Source organism: Brassica napus, chromosome C9, assembly GCF_020379485.1.
Source record: "Brassica napus cultivar Da-Ae chromosome C9, Da-Ae, whole genome shotgun sequence".
NCBI lineage: Eukaryota > Viridiplantae > Streptophyta > Magnoliopsida > Brassicales > Brassicaceae > Brassica > Brassica napus.
The window spans coordinates 4,579,095-4,601,978 of record NC_063452.1 but is presented as its reverse complement, the minus strand read 5'-3'; the positions used below and the strand labels follow the sequence as shown (position 1 = coordinate 4,601,978).

Sequence of the window (22,884 nt, the reverse complement as noted above, 5' to 3'; positions counted from 1 at the left end):
TTTGAACTTTTAATATGATAGATTATGAATTCGGTTCATTTAGTAATTTTAACATAAAACTCGATTATAATATGAAGTCGGTTTTTAAATTTTTTTGCTAAATTTTAAATTGAGATAACCGAAATAACTAAAATTATCTTAAACTGTAACCACATTGAAATTTGAAATCTAACCTAAACCAAAAAAAATAATTTAATTTAAATAAATTTTATAAACCATGTAACCAAATACCAGACTACACAAAGTGAATTAACCACGAGCCTACTTATTTTTCTTGTCAGCTTCTAAACCATTGGCCCCAGACTCCTAGTAACATGTGACTTTTCAGATAAAGATTGGTTGAGACTTGAAGTTGTGAAGTCTCTTTCACTTTCCTTCCAAAATATATATATATGTTTTTTTTTTGGACAAAATATATAAATTATAAGAACTAAAAAAATTAAGATGTTGATTGTTTGTGAATTTTAAACCATTTTTGTTTTTTTTTCTATAAACGATTTTCTATACTAATCAAGAATTCTAAAAAATATATTTCTTAAGATATAAAAAAATCAGATTTGCAAACAAATACATGTAATTTTACTCAAAAATTAAAGTCCAAATTTCTTGGTTTCTTTTGAATAATTGTATGTTATTCTTTTTGTTTAAGTATTCCTTGATGTATACATTAATATGAAAAAACTGATAAAATGATTTTCGAAATCATTTAATTTTAATAAAAATAGTTTATCTGACACCTAAAATCTAATGTAAAAAATATAATTTATGTTAAGATTTATTTTTAACTTATCAATAAAATAATTTTAACTGGTTATTTTTTAAAAAATTATAAACCAAGGTACATGTTTTATTGATAATCTATATATTATTTATAATTTTTTATTTATTAATTTAGTAGTCTCAAATTTATCAAAACTACATGACTTACAACTACAAGTCACATTTAAAAAAAAAACACTAAAAGAAAACAAAACAAAATAAATATCCAATTAATTTTTTAAAAAAAAAAACAAAAACTACATAAATATCAAAAAAATATTATCCAAAAACCAGAATCTAGAACCATAAACTAAAATCTAAAAACCAAAACTACTTGCACAATCAAAGGCTTAAATAAAATCACAAGTGGGCAGAATTAAAAAAAACGTAAATAAAAGATTATAAAGTTACGTATATACTTTGAATCTTCCGAGTTTGTAGTTCTCTCCTTCACCCCTCTTCACGTCCTCTCCTTGATCGTCTGAAGATAAGACTTTCACGTCTCTTTCTTTCAGATGAACATGGCCGGAAAAACTTCAGTTAACGGTGAATCAAATGGGAAAGTACATCGAAAGGTGGGTCTTGTTTACGACGAGACGATGTGCAAACACGACACACCTCACGGCGAGGCTCACCCTGAGCGTCCCGATCGTATCAGAGTCATCTGGGAGAACCTTCAGCTCGCCGGAGTCACTCAAAGGTTGATACTTTCCTCTTCACCCGTTTGTTTCTCTATAAAAATGGAGAAACTTGCTGCTGAAACTTAGTCAAGTCTGGTTGTTTTCTTGATGTTTGTTTCATGAAAGACATTTCTTTTACTCAAACTCTTCGTAAAGTGTCTACCTTTTGTTTATTGATGGTTATGGGTTTTGAATTATGTTCCTCTTGTGTGTTTGTGAAGAAATCTTCTAACTTTCTCTGGCTTTTCTTTGTTTCCTTCCATCTCTGTTTGATCTCACTCGTAACTAAGACCATCAGGTAGCCATTAGCTCTAGGAAGGTAGACTACATAGTCTTATGGGAAGTGTATCTTATCCACCAAGATTTGTTCTTTGATTCTACAGATGTGTGGTTCTTGGTGGTACCAAAGCAGAAGATGCGCATCTCCAACTGGTTCACACAAAGGACCATGTTAATCTAGTTAAGAGTAGCACAAACAAGAAAGATTATCAGAGTGACAGGGTTGCTTCGCTGGTGAATTCGATATATCTAAATGGAAGTACATCTGAAGCTGCATATCTTGCAGCTGGTTCTGTTGTAGAGGTAATAATACTTGATGCATATAAATCACTTGTTGAGAGCTTTTTGGATGATCTTGCAATTCAACAGGTGGCGGAGAGAGTTGCCAAAGGAGAGCTAGACTCTGGCTTTGCTATTGTCAGGCCTCCAGGTCACCATGCTGAGGCAGATGAAGCCATGGGGTTCTGTTTTTTCAACAATGTTGCAGTCGCTGCTAGTTATCTACTAGATGAAAGAGTAAGGACCTCTATAGTATTATTTATTCATATTCCTTTGGCGTATTCTGTTCCCAAACTCTTTTGGTTTTCTTGAATGCAGCCTGATCTAGGTGTCAAGAAGATTCTGGTTGTTGATTGGGATGTCCATCACGGAAACGGCACGCAGAAGATGTTCTGGGAAGATCCTCGTGTGCTAGTTTTCTCTGTTCATAGGTATATATATATACATGTGACCTCTGTCTTCATGCTGCTTGTCCTTACTTAAGTGACTGAAAATGTGCATTTGTGGCTAGGCGTGAGGATGGAGGCTTCTATCCAGGGGGTGAGGATGGATCATATAACATGGTTGGTGAAGGTCCAGGTGAAGGGTTCAACATAAACGTCCCATGGGAGCAAGGAAGATGTGGAGATGCAGATTATCTTGCTGCTTGGGACCATATCTTGATTCCTGTGGCTAAGGAGTTTAATCCTGATATTATCTTGTTATCAGCTGGCTTTGATGCAGGTATATATGGTTTAAGCTAGGCCTCGACACACTTATCTAGAACCGAAACAACCAAAACCGAACCGAGTTTCATAAATATCCAGATGGATCTTATACCTCTGGAAGCTAAAACCAAAAACCGAACTGAGAACCAAACGGGTATCAGAAATTACCCGAAAACCAGAGCCAAACCGGAAACGTATTGGAGCCGAAAGTTTTTCAGATATTATCTCGTTTCCAACTTTACTATTCGAGCTGAACCGAAACCGAACCGAATTTTGTAAATAATCTAAAGGTTCCAAACCGAAACCTAACCAGAAACCGAACGCCCATGTCTAGTTTAAGCAATTTTATTCTAAAGGTTATGTCATGTTAAGAGATGTGTAACCTTGTCAACTTTCTCTTAACAGCTATTGGTGATCCACTTGGTGGTTGTCGTGTTACACCATATGGATATTCAGTTATGTTGAAGAAGGTTTGTGCTTGCAGTGAACTGCTTATTTTGAGATAAGTAATATAAACTTGGATTGACCTCATTTAGTTTTGTTTCACCAATGTTTTTAAAGCTGATGGAGTTTGCACAAGGAAAGATTGTGATGGCATTAGAGGGAGGTTACAATCTTGACTCAATTGCAAAGTCTTCACTTGCATGTGTCCAAGTTTTGCTTGAAGACAACCCAATTCAAGGTTCTTCTGAAGAAATACCATTCATGTCCACATGGCGTGTTATACAAGCTGTATGGCTCAGTTACATCTTATCTTCTAACTTTCTCATTTCACAACCTGAAACAATCTTGCATAAACATTCTATAGTGCCTATGTTACTAGTTGATAGAGTTCATCTGTTTCTTGTGTGTTTAGGTACGCAAGAGGCTATGTGCTTATTGGCCTTCACTTGCAGATGAACTATCATCAAAGCTGATTAATCAGAAAACTCCTACTCCAGTTATGCTTCTTTCTCTGCTTGATCTTCTTTTACTTAGCCAATCTCTGAATCTCACATCACAAAGTTTCTTTTGTTTGTTCATTCTAGATCGTCCTTACCTCAAACTCCAACTCTGAAGCTAAAGACAACGCTCATGAACTCCTGGATCAACTGTCAAAACTCAACATTGAAACACACAAAGTAGATACTAAGGTTTCTACATCTTGGAGAAGTGATCTCTCAAAAGTTGACGTCTGGTATGCCTCTTTCGGATCCAACATGTGGAAACCAAGGTTCCTTTGCTATATTCAAGGGGGACAAGTAAGTAACACTCATACTGTTTTGGGAAAATTATATAGATAGCCTCCAAATTTTTAAAAAATTCTTTTTAAATCCTTACTAAACCGTCTACCGTCCTGAGTCCTAGCCTTAGCTTCGGTCTTAATCATCACATCTACGTTTATTTTTCAGGTGGAGGGAATGACAAAGCCGTGTGTTGGTTCATTGGATAAAAGTCCACCAAAGGGAATAACGTGGGGAACATATCCAAACAGGTTATTCTTTGGCCGCGAATCTACAAATGTTTGGGGTAAAGGAGGTGTTGCTTTCACCAATCCCCTTACTAGTCCCAATGATCAAACTCACATGTGTCTGTATAGAATCACGTTAAGTGTTTTACCACTCATAAATCTCAGTTTCTTGTTTTATTAGAGTCATTTTAGTGATCTTTCTGCTTATTAATGGTTGAACTTTTCTTGAAACAGTCTTGAGCAGTTCAACGATGTTCTGTTTCAGGAAAATGGCTTGAACGTTGATTTTGCTTCTCCAATCTTTGGCCTTACTGCTCTGCAGTTAGTAGAGAAGAATGGATCCACTCCACTTGAAGCTGATTTGGTTAGTCAAACACCAAATGTTGATTAATAGTCACGTTTACATTCATGTATTGACATTTTTTTTACAGGCTCCTTGGTATGGAAACGTTGTCTGTTTGGGAAGAGAAGGCGACGTACCTATACTTACAATGACGTAAGTTTTCCTTTAAGCAAAATGCTCTCTTCCAACTTCATTGGTTCCTGACAACTTTTTGTCTGCAGTTGCACACTTTCTGTTATTGAGAAGTTCGCTTCTGGTGAAGTGCCATTAAGTCCTCCTGCAAAAGCCTATGCCAACACTTTGATAAGGGGACTTGTTGAAGGAGGAATATTCTCTGAAGAAGAAGCTGAAGCTTACATAGACGATGCTGCTTCTAAGCCTCTCTATATCAATGGAGCTTCACGTTTCTGAGTTATTCGTTTACTATTAAAACCACAGGGTTTAAGAAGGATTGTGAACATTTATTATTGTTACAATTTGGCATAAGAAAGGACATTAAAAATGAAAAAAAGAATTTATGTAAACATTATAGGACTATGTGGAACTAAAATATATGTGGACTAAAGCTAAAATTAATGAGATCATACACAGCTTATTCAGCATACTGACATTGGTACTGATTTATCATCAATCATTGGTTCTAAGTAAACTGTGACTTGTCAGGCTGTGATTTGTTGACACTTAGTTTCTAAGATAGAATAAAATACTCTGAATCCTACTTAAGAGTTGCGAGTTCTCCTTTGACCATCGTTGGAAGATAAGATTGACACGTCTCTTTTAAGATGGCCACGGCAGGAGACACTGAAACTGCATCTTGGAGAAGTGATCTCTCAAAGGTTGACGTTTGGTATGCATCTTTGGATCCAACATGTGGAAACCGAGTTTCCTTTTCTATATTCAAGGGGGACAAGTAAGCAACCTTGTTTGTTTTATAGGGTCAAGTCTTACCTTTGGTCTCAACCATGGTTCTAAAAATCGGTCTTCACCAAAACGATCTTTTTTTTAAAAGTGAACTAGATTTTGACCCACCCTTTTAAGGGCGGATATATTTTTTTGTTTTACATTTTTGTTGAAATTTAATTTTTATGTTTGTGTTTTAGTCATATATATGTTTTTCTTTGTATATTAATATTTATCTTAAATAATTAATAAGATGTTTTAATAATTGTATTAAAATAGTTGGATCACACCTGTATCAATAGGTCATGTTCTTGTTTTAATAGTAAATATTTATCTTAAATAATTAATAAGATGTTTTAATAATTGTATTAAAATAGTTGGATCACACCTGTATCAATAGGTCATGTTCTTGTTTTAATAGTATTGATTTATACGACTTAAATTGGTTTTTAAATAGGTTTAAATCGATCAAAAGTTAATTTAAATCTGTTAAATTAAAAAAATAATGTTAGTAGAAATCTACAAATTTGTCTAATTTATTTTGTTTTGTATATCTAGTTTTGATAATTTATCAGAATAATTTTATAATTAAAGTAAAAACTAAGATATATTTTTATATAAGTGTAAAAAAAAATATATAAAAACCAAAACAATAATTCATTAACCTCTAAGCCCCTAATAATCATCTTATTAGCTAGTCCTCTGCAAAACTTCTAGAGCCGTTTATGTTTATTTTCAGGCGGCTGGAATGAAGAAGGCATGTGTTGGTGCAATGGATAAAACTCCACCAAAGGAAACAACGTGGGGAACGTTTCCAAACAGGCTATTCTTTGGCCGTGAATCTACAGTTACTTGGGGGGTGAAGGAGGATTTGCTTTCCTCAACCCTCTCACTAATCTCAGTGATCAAACTCACATGTGTTTCTACAGAATCACGTTAAGTGTTTTACCACCACTCTTTAAATCTCCAGTTTCTGTTCCACTTTAGAATTGTTTAGTGATCTTTCTGTTTTCTTGAAGGACAGTCTTGAGCAGTTCAACGATGTACTGTTTCAGGAAAATGGCATGAAAGTAGATTCTGATTCTCCGCTCTTTGATCTATCTGCTCTGCAGTTAGTACAGAACAATGGATCCATTCCACTTGCTAAAGTAAGAAAACAAAATGTTGATTGATTGATAGTCTTTAGAGAAACATGTAATAGTCACGCTTGTGTACTGACATTTTTTATAGGCTGGTTGGTATGGTAACGTTGTCTGCGCTGGAAAAGAATCCGACATACCTATACTTACAATGACGTAAGTTTGCTCTCTTCCACCTTCACTGTCTTGTGCGGTTTCACAATAACTTCTTGTTTGCAGTTGCACACTTTCTGTTCTTGAGAAGTTCACATCCGGTGAGGTCCCATTAAGACCTCCTGCAAAAGCCTATGCCAACACTTTGGTAATGGGACTTGTAGAAGGAGGAAGACTCTCTGAAGAAGAAGCTTGGGCTTACATAGACAATGCTGCTTCTAAACCTCTCTAAGATTATTTGAAGCTTCAGGTTCCTGAGTTATTTGTGTCTTCTCTTTATTGTGGTGTTATATACAAACTCTGTATGTATATTGGTTGTGTTTAATTTTTTTCCAGTTTTTTTTTCCTTTAAAAGATGGAATAGTCATATCACACTTTCTAGAGAGATGGAGAAGCAACTGATAAAGCAGGTTGTTGAGAAAACAAAACAAGGGTCTCCTGTTGTGTTGAATACTCAGAAGATGCTATCTCTCGTGGAAGCAACTGAACACAATCTATAAAATGAGGCAACATTAGAGTCTGTCTGATACATGTTAAATGTAGTAGATATGCAAAATCAGATGAACCTTTCTCATATCAGACCACAAACAAAGCTGAATCAAATCTTAAGCTACAAATTATTTATGCAAAAGCAGATTGTTTCTAGATAAAGTGTTTCATTCATGGAAAGCTAATGGATAAAATTTTAAAGACTCTTGACACCATTTTTTGCTACTTGCTTTAAGCTCTTTTGGCAACATCAGTGTCATCTTCGAAATCTCCAACCGCTCCATTCTCCATGCCTCCAAACTGAGCCTCGCCGCCACATTGGCCACCACCAACACCAAACTGAGTATTCTCACCACTGAACTGAGAGTTATCGCCACCAACCTGGTTCTCCCCAGCGAATCCACCATTGCTGCTACCGTAAGTATTGCCACTACCATAGCCACCAACAGCACCTGCATTTGCAGTTGAGCCCTCACCATAACCACCACTTCCATTGTAGCCACCAACAGCACCTGCACTTGCCGTTGAACTCTCACCATAACCACTAGATCCATACCCGCCGCTTGTACCATATCCACCTCCTCCATAGCCACCAGCACCACCGCCTCCATATCCGCCAGAACCACCACCTCCATAGCCACCGCCTCCATAACCACCACCGCCACTTGTTCTATCATGTGCATAATTCACTTTAACAATACGGCCATGAAGATCCTGAGAAAGAATTAAGGCATTAGAAAAAGGGAAAATGAACAATCTTTATCAGAGAAGAAGATAGTAAATACTACAATCAATGAAAGTGAACAAAACAAGACACCTCAAACCTCAAAGACATTATTATTACTACTCTTTCAAAATATTCAAACATCAGCAAGAGAATCTACCTGCCCGTCCAAAGCTTGGATAGCACTAGAGGCCGCCTCAGTAGAGGTGAATGTAACAAACCCAAACCCCCTCGACCTACCAGTTTCACGATCCAAAATAACCCTCGCTGTGTAACAAAAAAAAACACAAATGCTGAAGTTAGCAAAAGGCAAACTTAACAAACCATAGATAAGAAATATACTAAATAGATCAGTTATTTACTTTCAACAACTTCACCGTATTTGCTGAAAGCTTCTCTTAAGCTATCCTCATTCATGCCATACTCCATACCTTAGCATTCATAAAGTTAGCAAGAACATAGCATAACAACTAGACAATTACAGACATTCTAGAGCTAGACCCACCTCCAATAAAGAGCTTAGAAGATGACATACACCTTATCGCCTGAAAAAGCGAAGGGCTTGATAAAGAACCATTAGCACTGAGCTGCTTGCTCGTCGTCTGCTTCAATACGTTTCCGAATTTACTCAAAAAAGCCATCGCCTTTAAACACCTAACCTGTAAACAAAACTTAACCCTGGTTAGTCATATCATTAATGTAAACTACAATGATCATATCATTTGATTTCTATTCACTCTCCTCAAGAACAACAATCAAAGCTTTTATATTTGACCAAGATCACTCAAATCCGAGACAATAATAATACCTTTAAGACAGCTAAAAGAATCAAAGAGCAAGTACCTCTCAGTCCTCTCTGATTCTTTGCTTCTGCCAAAACCCTACCTGTGTTGTGTCCCTTCGATGAAGAGTTTATGTAGTGAAGATGCAAATAATCTAAGTAAATCGTGACCGTTGAAATTCAGTTACTTAAAAGCTAAACAAATAAATATCACACACGTAAGCTTTTTCATTGGGCCAATATTAAGAAAGGCAAAAAAAAGAGAGCCCACTACAGAGTCGACTACGTCATTCTCCGAGTTAGGCCTACTCCGAGTCAATCCTCTTTATATTTAAATCGGCCTTAAACCTTCTGTCTGACTGAGCAGGTTAGAGCTATCGACGAGGCGCCAAAAGCTGTGAAAATAACATTTTAGGAAAAAAATAAAAAAGTTAAGAACTCGCGCGGGGTGTAATTAATTAAAATTTAATAGCTCCCGCGCAAACTCTCACCCTTTACAAAAACCCTTTCCTCTTCCCCTAAACTAATCCATCGCCACCACACTAACACACAAAGCACACACCTTTAGGTTTTCTCCATTTTTCGATTCAAGCTCAAATCGAAATCGAAACGTTAAGAAAATGCAGAACTCGGTGACCCCAGATGCTATCTCCGCCGTATTGTCAAACCCATCCTTTGATTCCTCTTCCGATCGATCTGAGATCGTCGTTCAAGTCGTCGATCTCAAGCCTATCGGCAATCGTTATACGTAAGCTTCGTGCTCCAAACTCTAGATTAGCGTTCTTCCTCGCTTGATACGTTGTCTGGGTTCATCAATATATCGGATTATAGATCTGATTCCATGATACAGATCTGGGTTTTTTTTATCAAAGTTTCGTCTTTTGAATCTCGATTTTCGAATTAGGGTTTTGAGGGTTTGTGTGTTTTTGGGTTTTATCTGATTTGATTGCTTACATGTTCTGATTCTGGTTTACAGATTTAGTGCAAACGATGGGAAGACGAGAGTGAAAGCTATGTTTACAGCTTCGTTAACACCTGAGATCGTTTCTGGGAAGATTCAGAATCTGGGTCTGATCCGTCTCGTTGATTTCACTGTTAACGATATCTCCAGCAAATCAACAAAGTAGGAATCTTTACCACTTGTTTACATGGTATAGGCACTTCCCAATCTAAACGTATGTTTTGTCTTTGTCGTCTCTGCAGGTATTTTCTTGTGACGAAATGTGAGACTGTTGCGTCTGTGCTTGATTCTGAGATTGACTTGGAAGGTAAGAAGGACGAGGAGGAAGGTGGTGAGGCAAAGAGGCAGAAGCTAGATCACACTCCCGTGAATGATGTTAAAGAGACTGGAATCACGTTGAAACCGAAACAGGAGTTTGTTTCAAAATCAGCTTCTCAGATAATCACTGAACAGAGGGGAAAGTAAGCAAATACTCTTCTTCAGTGTTATATAAGTTCTCTGTTAAAACAATTATGTGCTTAATCGATTTGGTTTTTTTCTTTTTGCAGTGCTGCACCAGCTGCAAGAATGGCTATGACCAGAAGAGTGCATCCACTTGTGTCCTTGAATCCCTATCAAGGAAGCTGGACCATCAAAGTCCGAGTCACTAACAAGGGAACCATGAGAAACTACAAGAACGCTAGAGGAGAAGGATGTGTCTTCAATGTCGAACTAACAGATGAAGAAGTAAGAAAGCTCTCCTTGTTTCTTATAGACTCTTTATGCGGTATGGTTACTCATAATTGTTTATTGTGTTGTGGTTCAGGGAACACAAATTCAAGCTACGATGTTCAATGATGCTGCCCGGAAGTTCTATGACAGGTTCCAGCTCGGAAAGGTCTATTATATCTCTAGGGGATCGCTTAAACTTGCTAACAAGCAGTTCAAGACTGTTCAGAATGATTACGAGATGACACTGAATGAAAACTCGGAGGTGGAGGAAGCTAGTAACGAGGAAACGTTTGTCCCTGAGACGAAATTCAACTTTGTACCCATTGAAGAGTTGGGTATGTACGTGAATCAGAAGGAGCTTATTGGTAAGAGCCGTTACTTTCATCTTGCTGGTTACTTATACATTTGTTTAGGATGATAACAACTTTCAATATTGGTGTTGTTTACAGATCTTATCGGAGTTGTTCAAAGTGTTTCGCCTACCATGAGTATTAGAAGGAGAACTGACAATGAGATGATACCCAAGAGGGATATAACTTTGGCTGATGAGTCAAAGAAGACCGTTGTGGTGTCTCTGTGGAACGACCTGGCAACCGGCGTAGGTCAAGAGCTTCTGGATATGGCTGATAAGTCCCCTGTGATTGCAATCAAGTCTCTCAAAGTTGGAGACTTTCAAGGTAATCTTGAACAATTTTTGTCATGAACACACTTCTCTCCAAATCTGTTGGCTGATGTAATCCAATCTCTCTCCAGGTGTTTCGTTGTCCACCATCAGGAGAAGCAATGTGGTGATAAATCCTGAATCACCAGAGGCGAAAAAGCTGAAATCTTGGTTTGATTCTGAAGGCAAGGAGGCATCCATGTCTTCCATTGGCTCAGGGATTAGCCCACTTGCTAAGAATGGATCTTGGTCTATGTATACAGACCGAGTCCTTCTCTCTCACATCACAAGCAACCCATCTCTAGGAGAGGAAAAGGTACTAAAACATTTAATTCCATTCATGTAGCAAAATTATTTAAACTAATTATGAAACTGGGTTTCTGTTGCAGCCTGTGTTTTTCAGCACAAGGGGTTACATAAGCTTCATCAAACCAGACCAGACAATGTGGTACCAAGCGTGTAAGACTTGTAACAAGAAAGTGACTGAAGCAATGGACTCTGGTTACTGGTGTGAAGGTTGCCAGAAGAAAGATGAAGAATGCAGCTTAAGGTTAGAAGCTCAGAACTTGGGAAGCACCTCATTTATCTTCTTCCTCTTCAGACAACTTACTTGCGTCTACTTTGGGTGTTGTTGTTGTTCAGGTACATAATGGTGGTGAAAGTCTCTGACTCAACAGGAGAAGCTTGGTTTTCCTCATTCAACGACGAGGCTGAGAACATTATTGGATGTTCAGCTGATGAACTCAACAAACTAAGATCTGAGGTAAGGAGAGACGAACCCTATAGAAAACTAGATTCTTGTGTGATGTTTAATGTTTTAAAACTTTTTTACCAGGGAGGTGAAGTAAATGAGTTTCAGACAAAGCTGAAAGAAGCAACGTGGTCGTCTCATGTCTTCAGGATTAGTGTCACTCAGAATGAGTACAATGGTGAGAAGAGGCAGAGGGTGACTGTGAAAGGAGTGGCTCCTGTTGATTTTGCTGCTGAAGCAAGATTGTTGCTCCAAGACATCTCCAAGAAGAACTAAGCGTCTCAGTAGCTCTCAAGTGTCACAATGTTAGGAGTCTGTTTTGCCTTAAAAAAAAGTCTCAGAACTTTGCTTGTAATAAGCTTTTCTGCAGTTTGTATTGTTACTGATAACATCCTTTAATTTGAGTAAAGCTTTATTCCTTAGTACTATTCAGCTGCTTCAGACTTTCATGTGATCTATATTGCGTTTGAATATAGATATGAATGTAGTTAGGACTAGGTACAGACAGGATGCAACGAACTATTCCTCTTGGGGAACGGCCTCATGTTACTGTATGTTACTGGAGTTAGGATTGTGATTCTAGTAGCTAAGTCTGTTATGTTGTTTCATAGATTGCAACACCTGGTCTCTTTGTGATGTAATCCAATTTTTAAAGATCTCATTCTCTTCCAAATATTCACAGTCAAAGAGACTGGGAGCATTTAATAAGTTCACTCGAAGGTTAGCCATGTTTATCATGGTTGGGATCAATGATATTGAAAACACACATTCATCTTCTAAGTTTTGTCATAGGGTTACCATCCACAGAGTGGGAAGAACTCTTTAATGGATTTCTTATGAAATTGAATCTTTATAAAGTCTCCAAAGGATTTAAAGGGATGAGAATACAAAAAAAAAAGAATATCAAGAAACTAAACCCACCAAAAAAACAATGCAAAAACAAAAATTAAAACTACTCTCTTATGCTGCTGGTGCACATTAGCTGCAAATTCAAGATGAAACACCACCACCGCGAGGCCCGCCACGTCCTCCGCCTCCTCTTCCACCACCTCCGTTTTGAGGAACTCTCTGGTAACCTTCTCCTCCATTCCGCGGGTTTGGTCTACCTGAAAACTCACCTCTTCCATACCATCCTCTTCCTCCTCCTCCTACACCACCACCACCACCACGTCCTCCTTTGAAACTCTCGTTCCTGAAGCTTCCTCTTCCTCCAAAGTACCTTCCTCTACCACCTCCATTGTTACCTCCTACAAAACATCAAAAACCAATATTTCATTAACACAAAACTCTTCACAAAACCATCCTTGTCTCTCTCATGTTTGTTTATACCTCGACTGTTTGTTTTCTTCTCCTCCAAAACAACTTGACGATCACCAATTGTAATCGGTGAGGCCTCAAGCGCACTTTGCTTTCCACTAGATGTTTCGAACTCCACAAAACCAAAACAGAAACCTTGCTGCTGCGAGAGAGAGAGAGAGAGAGAGTCAAAAACAAACGTGTAAGGAAGGTAACCAGTTAAGTTACTCTTGGAGAAGATTATAGATTAATTTATATATAACAAACCTTATTGCTTCTGACTTGAATCCCCTCGTGCTTAACATCACCAAAGCTCTTGAACACCTCTTCAAGTTGTGTTGGTGTGGTGTCAAAAGGTAAGTTCCGGACATAAATCGAGTGACCATCATCTGTAATAAGAAACTGAAGTAAGTAACCAAAGGGGTTGCACACGCGTATTCAAACAGCGAGATGGAAAGAATCTACTGACCTTCCACATCAACATTGCTACTGTTGTGATCATTCTCAAGACCTGAAGAAGCATTGGGAGGTAATGCAGTCTCAGCAGGAGGAGGAGCTGGCTTCTGGTTGGTTCTGACTGGAGCTGCTGCTCTTGGCTTGTTCCGAGCAACGTGTGTTGGTGGTGCTGGACTGCTTTTCATCAGTTTGAGCTGTTGTATCACACAAAGACTAACATTCACTACCAATAGGAGGACAAATTATTGATTTTTTATTTATTTATTTAACATTTATATAATATATTTTAGTTTTTGGGTTTAATTATAAAATTATTTTAAACCATTATCAAAATTAGATATACAAAACAAAACAAAAATAGACAAATTTGTGAATTTCTATTAACATTATTGCTTAATTTAACGAATCAAGACTAATTTTAGATCTATTTAAATTATTTTAACCGATTTAGAACCGTTTAAACCGATTTGAGTTGTATAAATCAGTTAGTAATCAGTTTTAAGACTCACGATTGAAGCATAGGTAGGAGGATCTCCATTAGACACTGATAGAATCTCACTGTGAATTATTTGAGCTGGAGGCTCTATAGGCTCAACGTCAACAACAACTCCATCTTTCTCACAAGGATCATCATACACCTCCGCCACATTCTCAATATCTTCCTCCTCAATAGTAGCAACTGGCTCTGGCTCAACCTCAGCCTCATGACTAACAACAACACTTTCTGACAACACACCAGATGAGTGTTCTGTAGTAAGAAACAAAAAAAAAAGAACAAGGACTTGGATCTTTTCACCGTACCTGGTTCAACAGGAGCCTGAACATCCTTGATGGTCACAGACCTTGCTTGTGTAGTCACCACCTCTTTCTCCTCGAGGAAACGAAACACATCGTTTAAGACAAAGTAGCCCTTGTCTTGTGGAGCCAAGAAGAATGTTTGGCTGAACTTCTTCCTCACATTATCCTTCCCGGTTAAGCGTCCGGTTACCAACACAATAACCCCTCGCTCATAAGACTCCTGAGCATCTGCAGTGTCTATCTCCGCCGTGTAGTCTTCATAGTTCAGTGACATGATGTTATCATTGATCGCCTGCAAAATAGTTTGAACCAATGTTAGATCAAAGTTGAAGACTTTATAAAGTAAGAGGTTAAAGTCTCACTTGCATAGTAGTGACAGTGGTGACAGAACCGGTAAGATCAGGACGGGTTAGCAAGCTGGAATCTTGATAGAACCGGTGAACTAAACCGGGAGATTGGTGAAGAATGTGGTAGTATTGCTCCACGAAGGCACGGCCTACAACCTCAGCACCAGGGGAAGTGCTAGCTTCCTGCTGTGCCATCTACACAATAACAAAAAAAAAAAAAATGTTCTTTCAATTAATTAACATAAATGATGATTAAAAGTCAACGATCTGTTCTAGATGAAGATGACCTCTCTCTCTCACACACACACACACAAAACCCTAGAATAAATAAAAGAGATCATTTTTACAAGAACGACACTAATCAAGAAACTGAAGCAGACAATTAAAGTCTTTAATGTTTGTAATAAATTAATCGAGAAAGGGAAGTAAATGAAGGAATGGGTCAGATCAAGCTTGATAAAGAGAGAGAGATTAAGGTTTTTCTAGCAAATCTAGAAGGAGTCAAAAGGAAGAGATCGAAAGAAGGAAGGAAGTGTAGTTTGTACTTACAGTGATCTGAGGGGGAGAGAGAGGACAAAGAGAGATCTGTTGTTGCAGGAGAAACAGAGGAAGGACGAGAGAGACAGGGACAGACGTAGAGAGAGAGTGTGATAAGGAACATAACTACTAACTAGTACGGAGTTTAGTTTAGTTCAGTTCTGTTCTGTTCTGTTCGGCCCACTAAAACTCAAACCTGAGCCTCTCATAAGTTTCTAGCATTCTTGTAATTGGGTATTGCCTTGAATGTATACGTGTGCCACTTTCACTGGAGATTTCAGTTTGTGAGATTTGGGCCCGAAGCTTTGTACATTGGCTCGGCTCATTTAGGTCATAAAACTAGAACGAACTACGAAGTTTAATGAGAAACCCTCCAAAATAACCTTTCAACTTTCAAAAAAAAAAAAAGCCAGAACTAGATTTTTTTTTTTTTTTGTAAATGAAAGGGTTAAACCGGTCAAAGACAGAGACCTAACCCTCGAATGGAGATACAACCCACGGATAGACCTTCTGGGCATTCAAATGAGCCGAAAGCAATAGCTCATATCCGTGTGTCCAGCGGGATTCGAACCAGGGTTCGTCGTATTGGGTTTATTCCCTCAAGCGCCATTGGACTACCACCACTGGTTAAGAACTGGAATTTGAGTAATTTAAATCACCAACTTTTTAATATTAGCCTATTTAATCTCACATTTATGTTGACTAAGTCATCTAAAATACTCTAAAGTCAACCGTTAATTATCCTTAACCTCGTGTATATTTATACATAAGTCAATATCTTCTCTATCAAAAGAGAAATATCATTTTTATCTAATATATAAAATAGTCATATTAGGTCCATATAATCAGTTACATCTATCTAATTATTTAAATTAATTTATTTAATAGATAACATTCCTAAAGTATCTAAATAATTATAAGGATACTAATAATAAATCAATTTTAACTGTAAATTTTATTTTATTTTTAGTTATAACAAAATCTGTTGAAAAAAAATCTAAAAAAATCTTGTAGCAAAATTAAATATTTTTTTATTAATGCATTTATTAATTTTGTAATTAATAATATAATAATAGTAAAATTTATTTAGTGATAAAAATTTATGAAACCAAATAAAATAATAATATATACTATTTTATAATCTTTATAATTATAGTCAATATTATATTAAAATAGAAGTAATAAAGGAATTAAAAATAAAAATTTAATTAAATTGGTAAATTAACATATTTTAAAAAATTAATTAATTTAAATAAATAAATAAAATATCATTCATTGTTTACAAAGATTATATCATTCACCGTTTAAAAGGATTGAAAATTTTAAATTATGTAATATTTTATACAAAAAATAAAACTGGTAACATATGTTAAGTTTTTATATCTACAACTATATATTATCTATTTATTTATTTTGAATATAACAAAATACATTATATAAAAAAGATTATAGATAAAATATAATATGAAAACTATATATTATAAAATAAAAAGATACCTGCACGGATGTGTGGCTCAAAGTCCAGTATATCTTAAATGGATATGTATATGGTCCATATGATTATAGACTCATTTTTCAATACCAGCATGCTTCAAAGCTAAGAGAGGAAGAAAAAATAGCAGGTCCACTTTATTTCATTTTCAACATAATTTTTTTTTTTAATTTTCAAAATAGCTGTTCTTTTTGTTTTTTCCTTTGTATTTTTCAATTTTTTTTCTTTGCAAAGACAATTATTATTCATGGTACAATTTTTCCTATTTTTTGTAGGCCTCAAAATATATTATCTGCTATATATCTTCCAAATAAGCTGTATACCAATTTTTTCATTAGTATTTAAATAATTTTCTCCTCAAAAGGAACATAGAACAACGAAAAGGAAAAAAAGAACCGGAGATATGGAGATCCATCCCATCCACCACACACAATCATGGTTTTGAAAACTGGATCTGCTGGTCGAACCGGTCCGACCGTGACTAGTTGAAGAAGCTGAATCCGGTTTGGTTTAAAACTCAGATTTAAACAAAATCAGTAAAACCGGTGACCGAAGTCAACTTCAAAATTCGGTTCTTAAAAATTTAACATATAATTAATGTGTTTTCAGTTATTATTAAAATTTAGTATTTCATAATCAATGTTTGACTATCACTATAAAATTAGTTTTTTATTTAATTTTATTTCATAAGAAACAATGTAAGAATAAATAAATACGGTAATCTGAACAGTCAATCATTTAATTTTTTATCAATCTCAGTTTATGTAGTATTTACTTGTTTATCATATATATAGCTAGATTTATGTTTATTGTTTATTTGTCTAGTTAATAAAAGAGAACATATAACATATTATATGCAGAACTACTTTATTTTAGATTCATATAGTGTAAATATATAATTATATATATTTAATTCTTAGAAACAGAAAACCCGGTTCGATCGATTGAACCGGTCCAACCAGTCAACCGGTAGCTATACCGAATCGGTATTGGTCCGGTTTTCAAAACATTGCACACAATAGATTTTTTTTTTTTTTTAATAATGCAATCGATAGATTGAACAAGGCAAGTTTGTTTTTACACTTTTCACATGTTTATATTTTTCTAACTAGAAGTACATTCTAGTTGTGTGGTTTTCGTATAGTCTACAGGTATATGTTGTAGTTTGATGTCGAGGCAGACTACTATAATGACATCGATCGGCTTTTCATAAACGATAAGAAATAAATTGGAGGCATCAATATCTCTTGAGTTGTTACCAAAAAATCAATATCTCTTGAGTTTGGGTTATAAAACCTCTATTATTATACTTTTAAGCAGGAGTTATAAATACATTATATGCAACAACTAACAGATAATGCAAAACTTATTTGGATCCCAAACTTTAAAAAAAAAAAAAAACATAATTTGGACCATATTCTTGTCTACCAACGCGAAGATGAAGAGGTCACACTGGGCCAAATAAAAATGAAAAACAGAAAACCCTCTCTATTGTGCTAAAAAAATAAAGAAAAAAAAAACCTCTCTAAATAAATTGGAGGCATCAATATCTCTTGAGTTGTTACCAAAAAATCAATATCTCTTGAGTTTGGGTTATAAAACCTCTATTATTATACTTTTAAGCAGGAGTTATAAATATATTATATGCAACAACTAACAGATAATGCAAAACTTATTTGGATCCCAAACCTTAAAAAAGAAAAAAAACATAATTTGGACCATATTCTTGTCTACCAACGCGAAGATGAAGAGGTCACACTGGGCCAAATAAAAATGAAAAACAGAAAACCCTCTCTATTGTGCTAAAAAAATAAAGAACAAAAAAACCTCTCTAAGTTTAAGCCCCCGGCGAGGATCGAACTCGCGGCCTTTCGCTTACGAAGCGAACGCAATACCACTATGCTACGGAGGCATCACGGCAACCTAAAGCTATATTTTAAATTTGATAATAAACTCCATAACAATGATATAAAAAGGAGCTTTGTCCAATCACCAATGGATTCCTCGTGTACAAAAAATGTTATGAAGATTACGAGAAGAACCACAGTGAGTTCATATCTTCATCAGTGCAAAAATCACAACTGAAGAATAAACATTCAGTGTTTTCAGACCAGACAAAAATGTCGAACAACATTAGTTTCTTGTGGTGTTTCCTTCAACGTCATGTGGTTTGTTGGAGGAAACACTAACCCCTAGTCCCCAACCAGCTGTCATGTCTGACTCACTCAGAGCTTGTTTATTATCACCACCTTGGTTGTTTTCTTTCAAACTGAATGATCTGTTTGAGGAAATGCTCTCCTTCGGTACAGTAAGTTAGTAACTAGTTCGTGCTCCTAAACACAATCTAGTTGCACAGATGTGTAGGAAGGGATCATACATGTCAAGGAGACCACATTCCGGAACAGTCTTGGCTGGTTCTTCCGGAGTAAGGAGAGGATGAAGCTTGTGTGGAACCATCTTTGTTTGAGAATTCATGGCGATGGCTGTGATAGAATCGGTTTCAGCTGAAATACGTTGTGATGTCATAAAACTGACGTGCCAAAAAAACCGCAACAAAAGATGGAGATGCGGGGAATCGAACCCCGTGCCTCTCGCATGCGAAGCGAGCGCTCTACCATATGAGCTACATCCCCTAACGTTACCGATGTACGTGTCCTCTATTTTGATTTTTATCTGAAATGGCTAACCAATTGTAAGGCCCAGAGGTTGAAGCCCGATTACTTATTATTTTTTCCTATCCCACTCTCTAAATCGGCGAAGGAGATGAAATCGGCAGGTTATATAGTAAGTTTTTGGATAAGAAAGAATATTATAGGTTTCTAAAGATATTGTGTGGGATTGAAAGGCTTGAGCAACTTGCGAAGATTGTGTTCAAAATTATAAAAGCTGATGGGTTCAAACCAGCTAACTAGAGGTAACGGTTTGTACAAAGAAGCGGCAATGAGAGAAATTGATGTTAATTCTAAGAAATACAGAGTTGATCCACGGTTTTTTTTTTTTTAAAGAAGAGCAATAAAGTTTTATTAAGAAACCGCATAATAAGATGAGAAGGAGATCAATGTGATGCTTATGATCTTCAACATCTGATAGGAATCAATCTAAATGTATATGGTTCAAAACAGTCTTTGCTCTTACCTTGTTATTATTTTGTGACCCGGCCCAATTATATTTTTGGTTCAAATCAATTTAACGTTACACACCTTTTTTTTTCTTTTTGAAACTATATTTGAAGTTTAAACGTTACACACCTTTCATGGTTAGCTTAAGTTATTTTTGCTTGGTTATCTGATTGTGCTTCTCGTGTACAAAATATACAGCTATGCAAATGTGTACCGACATGATGAAGTCGAAGTCAAAGTCAAAGTCTATGCGTAGATCTTTCTTCTTACAAAACTCTCTCCCTCTCATCACTGTATCTTCACTGAAACCACAAGAATGGCAATTCCACATGCATGAAGTCAAATTCGACGCCTACATCTTTCTTCTTATAAAACTCTCTCTCGCTCGCTCTTTCTCCATTGTAACCACAAGAATGGAGTCTCTCTTCTCCAGCATTATCATCTTGTTCAGTTTCCTTTTCCTGTTTCACTTCTTCAGGTAAATCTCTGAATATAAAGAACAAGAAGATCTCTCTCCATTTCTCTACTTGTCTCTTCCAAAAACTTATGAAGTCTTATCTACAGGAGCGCTCACCAGCAACAACGGAAACATCACAATCAAATGGGATCTCATGGACTGGACCCCTGATGGCTACATTGTAAGTCTTAACAAAATCTTCTTTGAACATGAACCTCTGAATCATCTTTGTGTTTCCTCCTCAGGCTGTGGTTACAGCTTACAACAACCAGAAACAACGTTCAATTCCTTCACCTGGATGGAAAATGAGCTGGAGATGGGCCAAAAAAGAGGTGATATGGAGCATGGCTGGTGCACAAACCACAGAGCAAGGAGATTGTTCCATGTACAAAGGAAACATCCCTAAATCATGTGTTCTTAAACCAACAGTCATTGATTTGCTTCCTGGTACTCCTTACAACCAGCAGATCTCAAACTGCTGCAAAGGCGGTGTTTTGAAACCCGGTTTAGCAAGTTCATTCCAGATCACCGTTGGTGCTGCTGGTACCTCAAACAGTACTGTTCGGATGGCTGTGAACTTCATGTTCACAGCACCTAAACAGCAGTATATTTGTGGACCGACCAAGAACGTTATGCGGACGAAGTTTATAACCCCTGCCTTAAAGAGAACCACTAGTGCCTTGAGTAAGTTTCCCAACATATACAAACCTGTAATTCTGATTTTTGAACTCACCTTGGTTTGTTTGTTTTTGTTCTTATGTAGTGACATGGAACATTGCTTGCGTCTTCCACAAGGCAACATGAACACCTCAAATATCTAAAGGAAAAATCTCATAAGCGAGTTTATCTCCACAATTTTATGTTATTTTGTATTTTTCATGTATGGTTTATGTTTTAAGCGAAAATAAACAACACTAGCAACTTTTTTTTTTTTAACCGAGTGTCCTGGCCCCACCGTGGTGGTCCAGACTAGAGACCGCACGTTTAGCGGCGCAGACGCTCACCCGAGGGTGGGTCATGGCCAGACAACGGTCTTCGGTCTCGGGCGCCAAAGCAAGTCCGCATATAAATTCCCTTGTGGCCAGTGCGAATCGAACCCGGAGCCGTACTTGCAGCCGCAAGCCGTTTACCACCAGACTAACTCGTCCTGGTTAACACTAGCAACTTGGATTGATTTACAGTGTATTCTAGTCGGCTTCATTCCAGAACTGAACTGATCTATCTCTTGTTCCACAAGTAACAAAGAATGATTCGTGCGTTCCACGTAACAATCTCGTTGTTTGCTTCATCTGTAGAGATTATAAACTCTTCTGTGTCATTAAAGATTGTCTGTGAGAGATTGTGGTGACGGAGATTATGTTATGAGTTCTAAAAGGACTCTGTTCTAAAAAAGGTATAAAAAGTTATTATTTTAGGGTTGTCAGCTGAGATTATGTTGAGAGTCCTGTAGACAAGTGCAACCTTAAGTCCTGGAACTTAGTTGCTTGAGTTTGAAGTATGATTAACCTATTTGGAGTTTTGGTTTGGTTAAATATAAACCGAACAGAAAGGCACTAATCCGGTTTCAAAAACTAAGAATATAGACTAAGAATTAGGGGTAGGCACTATACCCGATATCCGAAGCCGCACCCGAACCCGATCCGACAAATCCGAACCGAAATCCGAACCGAAGTAGCAAAATATCCGAACGGGTATTAAATTAGGAGAGATTGAATATCCGAACTTGAACGGGTAATATCTGAACCCGATTGGATATCCGAAAATAACCGAACATATGTATAATTAACCATATATTTCTAGTTTACATCTTTCATTTTATATAAAATATTTATATTGATACTAGTTACACATACTTTAAGTTCATATGATATACATAGAATTACGGAGAAAATGATTTGCTACTCACTTAAAATGCATGTCAAACTTTTTATTTCAAGAATTAACAAAAAGTTACATCCAAAATTTTAAAAACAATAACCAAATTAATGTTTTTTTTAGTTTTAAAATGTTATGTCCAAATCTATTAACCATTCAATCTATTAAAAAAAAAATTAGTTAAGTGAAAGTTATATTTTTAAATCCAAAAAATTTGAGAAATAAAAATTAATTCTTTTTTTTCAAAATCTAAATATCCGAACCTGATTCGAATTAACTGAACCCGAACTAAAAATATCCGAACCCGATCCGAAGTACAAAAATATTCGGACGAATTCTATACCTCTATACCGAAATACCCGACCCGAAGCCGAACGCACACACCCTACTAAGAATATTTTGGTCAACTAGCCGGTGTGGCTTAATAATTAACTTTATTTCGGATATTTGGCTTACCTGTAGAAAATAATCATTCTAATCAACTTAAACTTCCTTTTTCAAATCAACTACACCAAACTAAATGATTTTTTAAGAACATTGATAAATAGTTAATTATATCATTTTATAATCTATATTTGGCTTACCTGTAGACAATAATCATTCTAATCATCTTAAACTTCCTTTTCCAAATCAACTAAACCAAACTAAATGATTTTTAAACATTGATAAATCGTTAATTATATCATTATATAATCTGTATTTTTATTATGTATAATAATTAATTATTTACAACATATGTG

The 22,884-nt window shown here is 36.2% G+C and overlaps 5 protein-coding genes, 2 non-coding genes and 1 pseudogene across 10 annotated transcripts; 4 read left to right on the top strand and 4 right to left on the bottom strand.

Annotated features, from left to right (window-relative positions):
- The first annotated feature begins 1,173 nt into the window (after nt 1–1,173).
- On the top strand, nt 1,174–5,099 carry LOC106382192 (histone deacetylase 5). 2 transcript variants are annotated; one of them, XM_013822169.3, is made up of 13 exons: nt 1,174–1,459; nt 1,823–2,021; nt 2,088–2,234; nt 2,316–2,428; nt 2,509–2,720; nt 3,110–3,174; nt 3,266–3,436; nt 3,561–3,644; nt 3,733–3,945; nt 4,096–4,178; nt 4,389–4,518; nt 4,586–4,650; nt 4,719–5,099. In XM_013822169.3, exons 1-13 carry the CDS (start codon nt 1,275–1,277, stop codon nt 4,906–4,908), a joined length of 1,857 nt encoding a protein of 618 aa, XP_013677623.1. In that variant the 5' UTR covers nt 1,174–1,274; the 3' UTR covers nt 4,909–5,099. The 2 variants fall into 2 exon arrangements, with proteins under 2 accessions (XP_013677623.1, XP_013677621.1); XM_013822167.3 differs by having other exon boundaries at nt 1,176–1,459; nt 4,096–4,289.
- Nucleotides 5,100–5,264: 165 nt separating this feature from the next.
- On the top strand, nt 5,265–7,070 carry LOC106382194 (histone deacetylase 5). The gene is given in 7 exon segments (XM_013822173.3): nt 5,265–5,352; nt 5,355–5,407; nt 6,137–6,259; nt 6,262–6,332; nt 6,422–6,545; nt 6,628–6,692; nt 6,756–7,070. Coding segments are annotated over 7 exon segments (675 nt in total). The 5' UTR covers nt 5,265–5,279; the 3' UTR covers nt 6,922–7,070.
- Nucleotides 7,071–7,245: 175 nt separating this feature from the next.
- On the bottom strand, nt 7,246–8,877 carry LOC106382193 (glycine-rich RNA-binding protein 3, mitochondrial). 2 transcript variants are annotated; one of them, XM_013822170.3, is made up of 5 exons: nt 8,746–8,877; nt 8,408–8,561; nt 8,265–8,333; nt 8,063–8,169; nt 7,246–7,892 (listed from the first exon to the last, which is right to left on the bottom strand). In XM_013822170.3, the coding sequence occupies exons 2-5, from the start codon at nt 8,541–8,543 to the stop codon at nt 7,410–7,412; spliced, it is 795 nt and encodes a 264-aa protein (XP_013677624.2). In that variant the 5' UTR covers nt 8,544–8,561; nt 8,746–8,877; the 3' UTR covers nt 7,246–7,409. The 2 variants fall into 2 exon arrangements, with proteins under 2 accessions (XP_013677624.2, XP_048625736.1); XM_048769779.1 differs by having other exon boundaries at nt 8,711–8,787.
- A 305-nt stretch (nt 8,878–9,182) lies between these two features.
- Nucleotides 9,183–12,195, top strand: LOC106382189 (replication protein A 70 kDa DNA-binding subunit D). Its single transcript, XM_013822161.2, has 10 exons — nt 9,183–9,431; nt 9,660–9,806; nt 9,887–10,105; nt 10,193–10,370; nt 10,450–10,720; nt 10,805–11,032; nt 11,109–11,332; nt 11,406–11,566; nt 11,659–11,779; nt 11,852–12,195. Exons 1-10 carry the CDS (start codon nt 9,304–9,306, stop codon nt 12,041–12,043), a joined length of 1,869 nt encoding a protein of 622 aa, XP_013677615.2. The 5' UTR covers nt 9,183–9,303; the 3' UTR covers nt 12,044–12,195.
- Nucleotides 12,196–12,574: 379 nt separating this feature from the next.
- Nucleotides 12,575–15,351, bottom strand: LOC106382190 (nuclear transport factor 2). Of its 2 annotated transcripts, none has more exons than XM_013822162.3 (8): nt 15,214–15,351; nt 14,680–14,859; nt 14,321–14,609; nt 14,029–14,243; nt 13,533–13,713; nt 13,331–13,452; nt 13,097–13,226; nt 12,575–13,014 (listed from the first exon to the last, which is right to left on the bottom strand). In XM_013822162.3, the coding sequence occupies exons 2-8, from the start codon at nt 14,857–14,859 to the stop codon at nt 12,758–12,760; spliced, it is 1,374 nt and encodes a 457-aa protein (XP_013677616.2). In that variant the 5' UTR covers nt 15,214–15,351; the 3' UTR covers nt 12,575–12,757. The 2 variants fall into 2 exon arrangements, with proteins under 2 accessions (XP_013677616.2, XP_013677619.2); XM_013822165.3 differs by having other exon boundaries at nt 13,097–13,223.
- Nucleotides 15,352–18,533: 3,182 nt separating this feature from the next.
- TRNAT-CGU lies at nt 18,534–18,605 on the bottom strand. The gene has a single exon. It is a non-coding gene; the product is annotated as a tRNA-Thr (tRNA).
- Nucleotides 18,606–19,253: 648 nt separating this feature from the next.
- On the bottom strand, nt 19,254–19,326 carry TRNAA-CGC. Its single transcript has one exon. It is a non-coding gene; the product is annotated as a tRNA-Ala (tRNA).
- Nucleotides 19,327–20,225: 899 nt separating this feature from the next.
- Nucleotides 20,226–21,783, top strand: LOC106382188 (annotated as a pseudogene).
- Nucleotides 21,784–22,884: the final 1,101 nt, after the last annotated feature.

Excerpts from the sequence above, each read along its gene's own strand:
- LOC106382192 (XM_013822167.3), top strand. The coding sequence starts at position 1,275 with ATGAACATGGCCGGAAAAACTTCAGTTAACGGTGAATCAAATGGGAAA. Across the intron at positions 2,022-2,087 it reads CAGCTGGTTCTGTTGTAGAG|GTGGCGGAGAGAGTTGCCAA; the intron begins GTAATAATACTT and ends GCAATTCAACAG. Across the intron at positions 3,946-4,095 it reads GCTATATTCAAGGGGGACAA|GTGGAGGGAATGACAAAGCC; the intron begins GTAAGTAACACT and ends TTTATTTTTCAG.
- LOC106382193 (XM_013822170.3), bottom strand. The coding sequence starts at position 8,543 with ATGGCTTTTTTGAGTAAATTCGGAAACGTATTGAAGCAGACGACGAGC. Across the intron at positions 8,334-8,407 it reads TTCTAAGCTCTTTATTGGAG|GTATGGAGTATGGCATGAAT; the intron begins GTGGGTCTAGCT and ends ATGAATGCTAAG. Across the intron at positions 7,893-8,062 it reads TCCAAGCTTTGGACGGGCAG|GATCTTCATGGCCGTATTGT; the intron begins GTAGATTCTCTT and ends ATTCTTTCTCAG.
- LOC106382189 (XM_013822161.2), top strand. The coding sequence starts at position 9,304 with ATGCAGAACTCGGTGACCCCAGATGCTATCTCCGCCGTATTGTCAAAC. Across the intron at positions 10,371-10,449 it reads TCGAACTAACAGATGAAGAA|GGAACACAAATTCAAGCTAC; the intron begins GTAAGAAAGCTC and ends GTTGTGGTTCAG. Across the intron at positions 11,333-11,405 it reads CATCTCTAGGAGAGGAAAAG|CCTGTGTTTTTCAGCACAAG; the intron begins GTACTAAAACAT and ends TTTCTGTTGCAG.
- LOC106382190 (XM_013822162.3), bottom strand. The coding sequence starts at position 14,859 with ATGGCACAGCAGGAAGCTAGCACTTCCCCTGGTGCTGAGGTTGTAGGC. Across the intron at positions 14,610-14,679 it reads CCACTGTCACTACTATGCAA|GCGATCAATGATAACATCAT; the intron begins GTGAGACTTTAA and ends ACTATTTTGCAG. Across the intron at positions 13,714-14,028 it reads CTCCTACCTATGCTTCAATC|CTCAAACTGATGAAAAGCAG; the intron begins GTGAGTCTTAAA and ends GTGATACAACAG.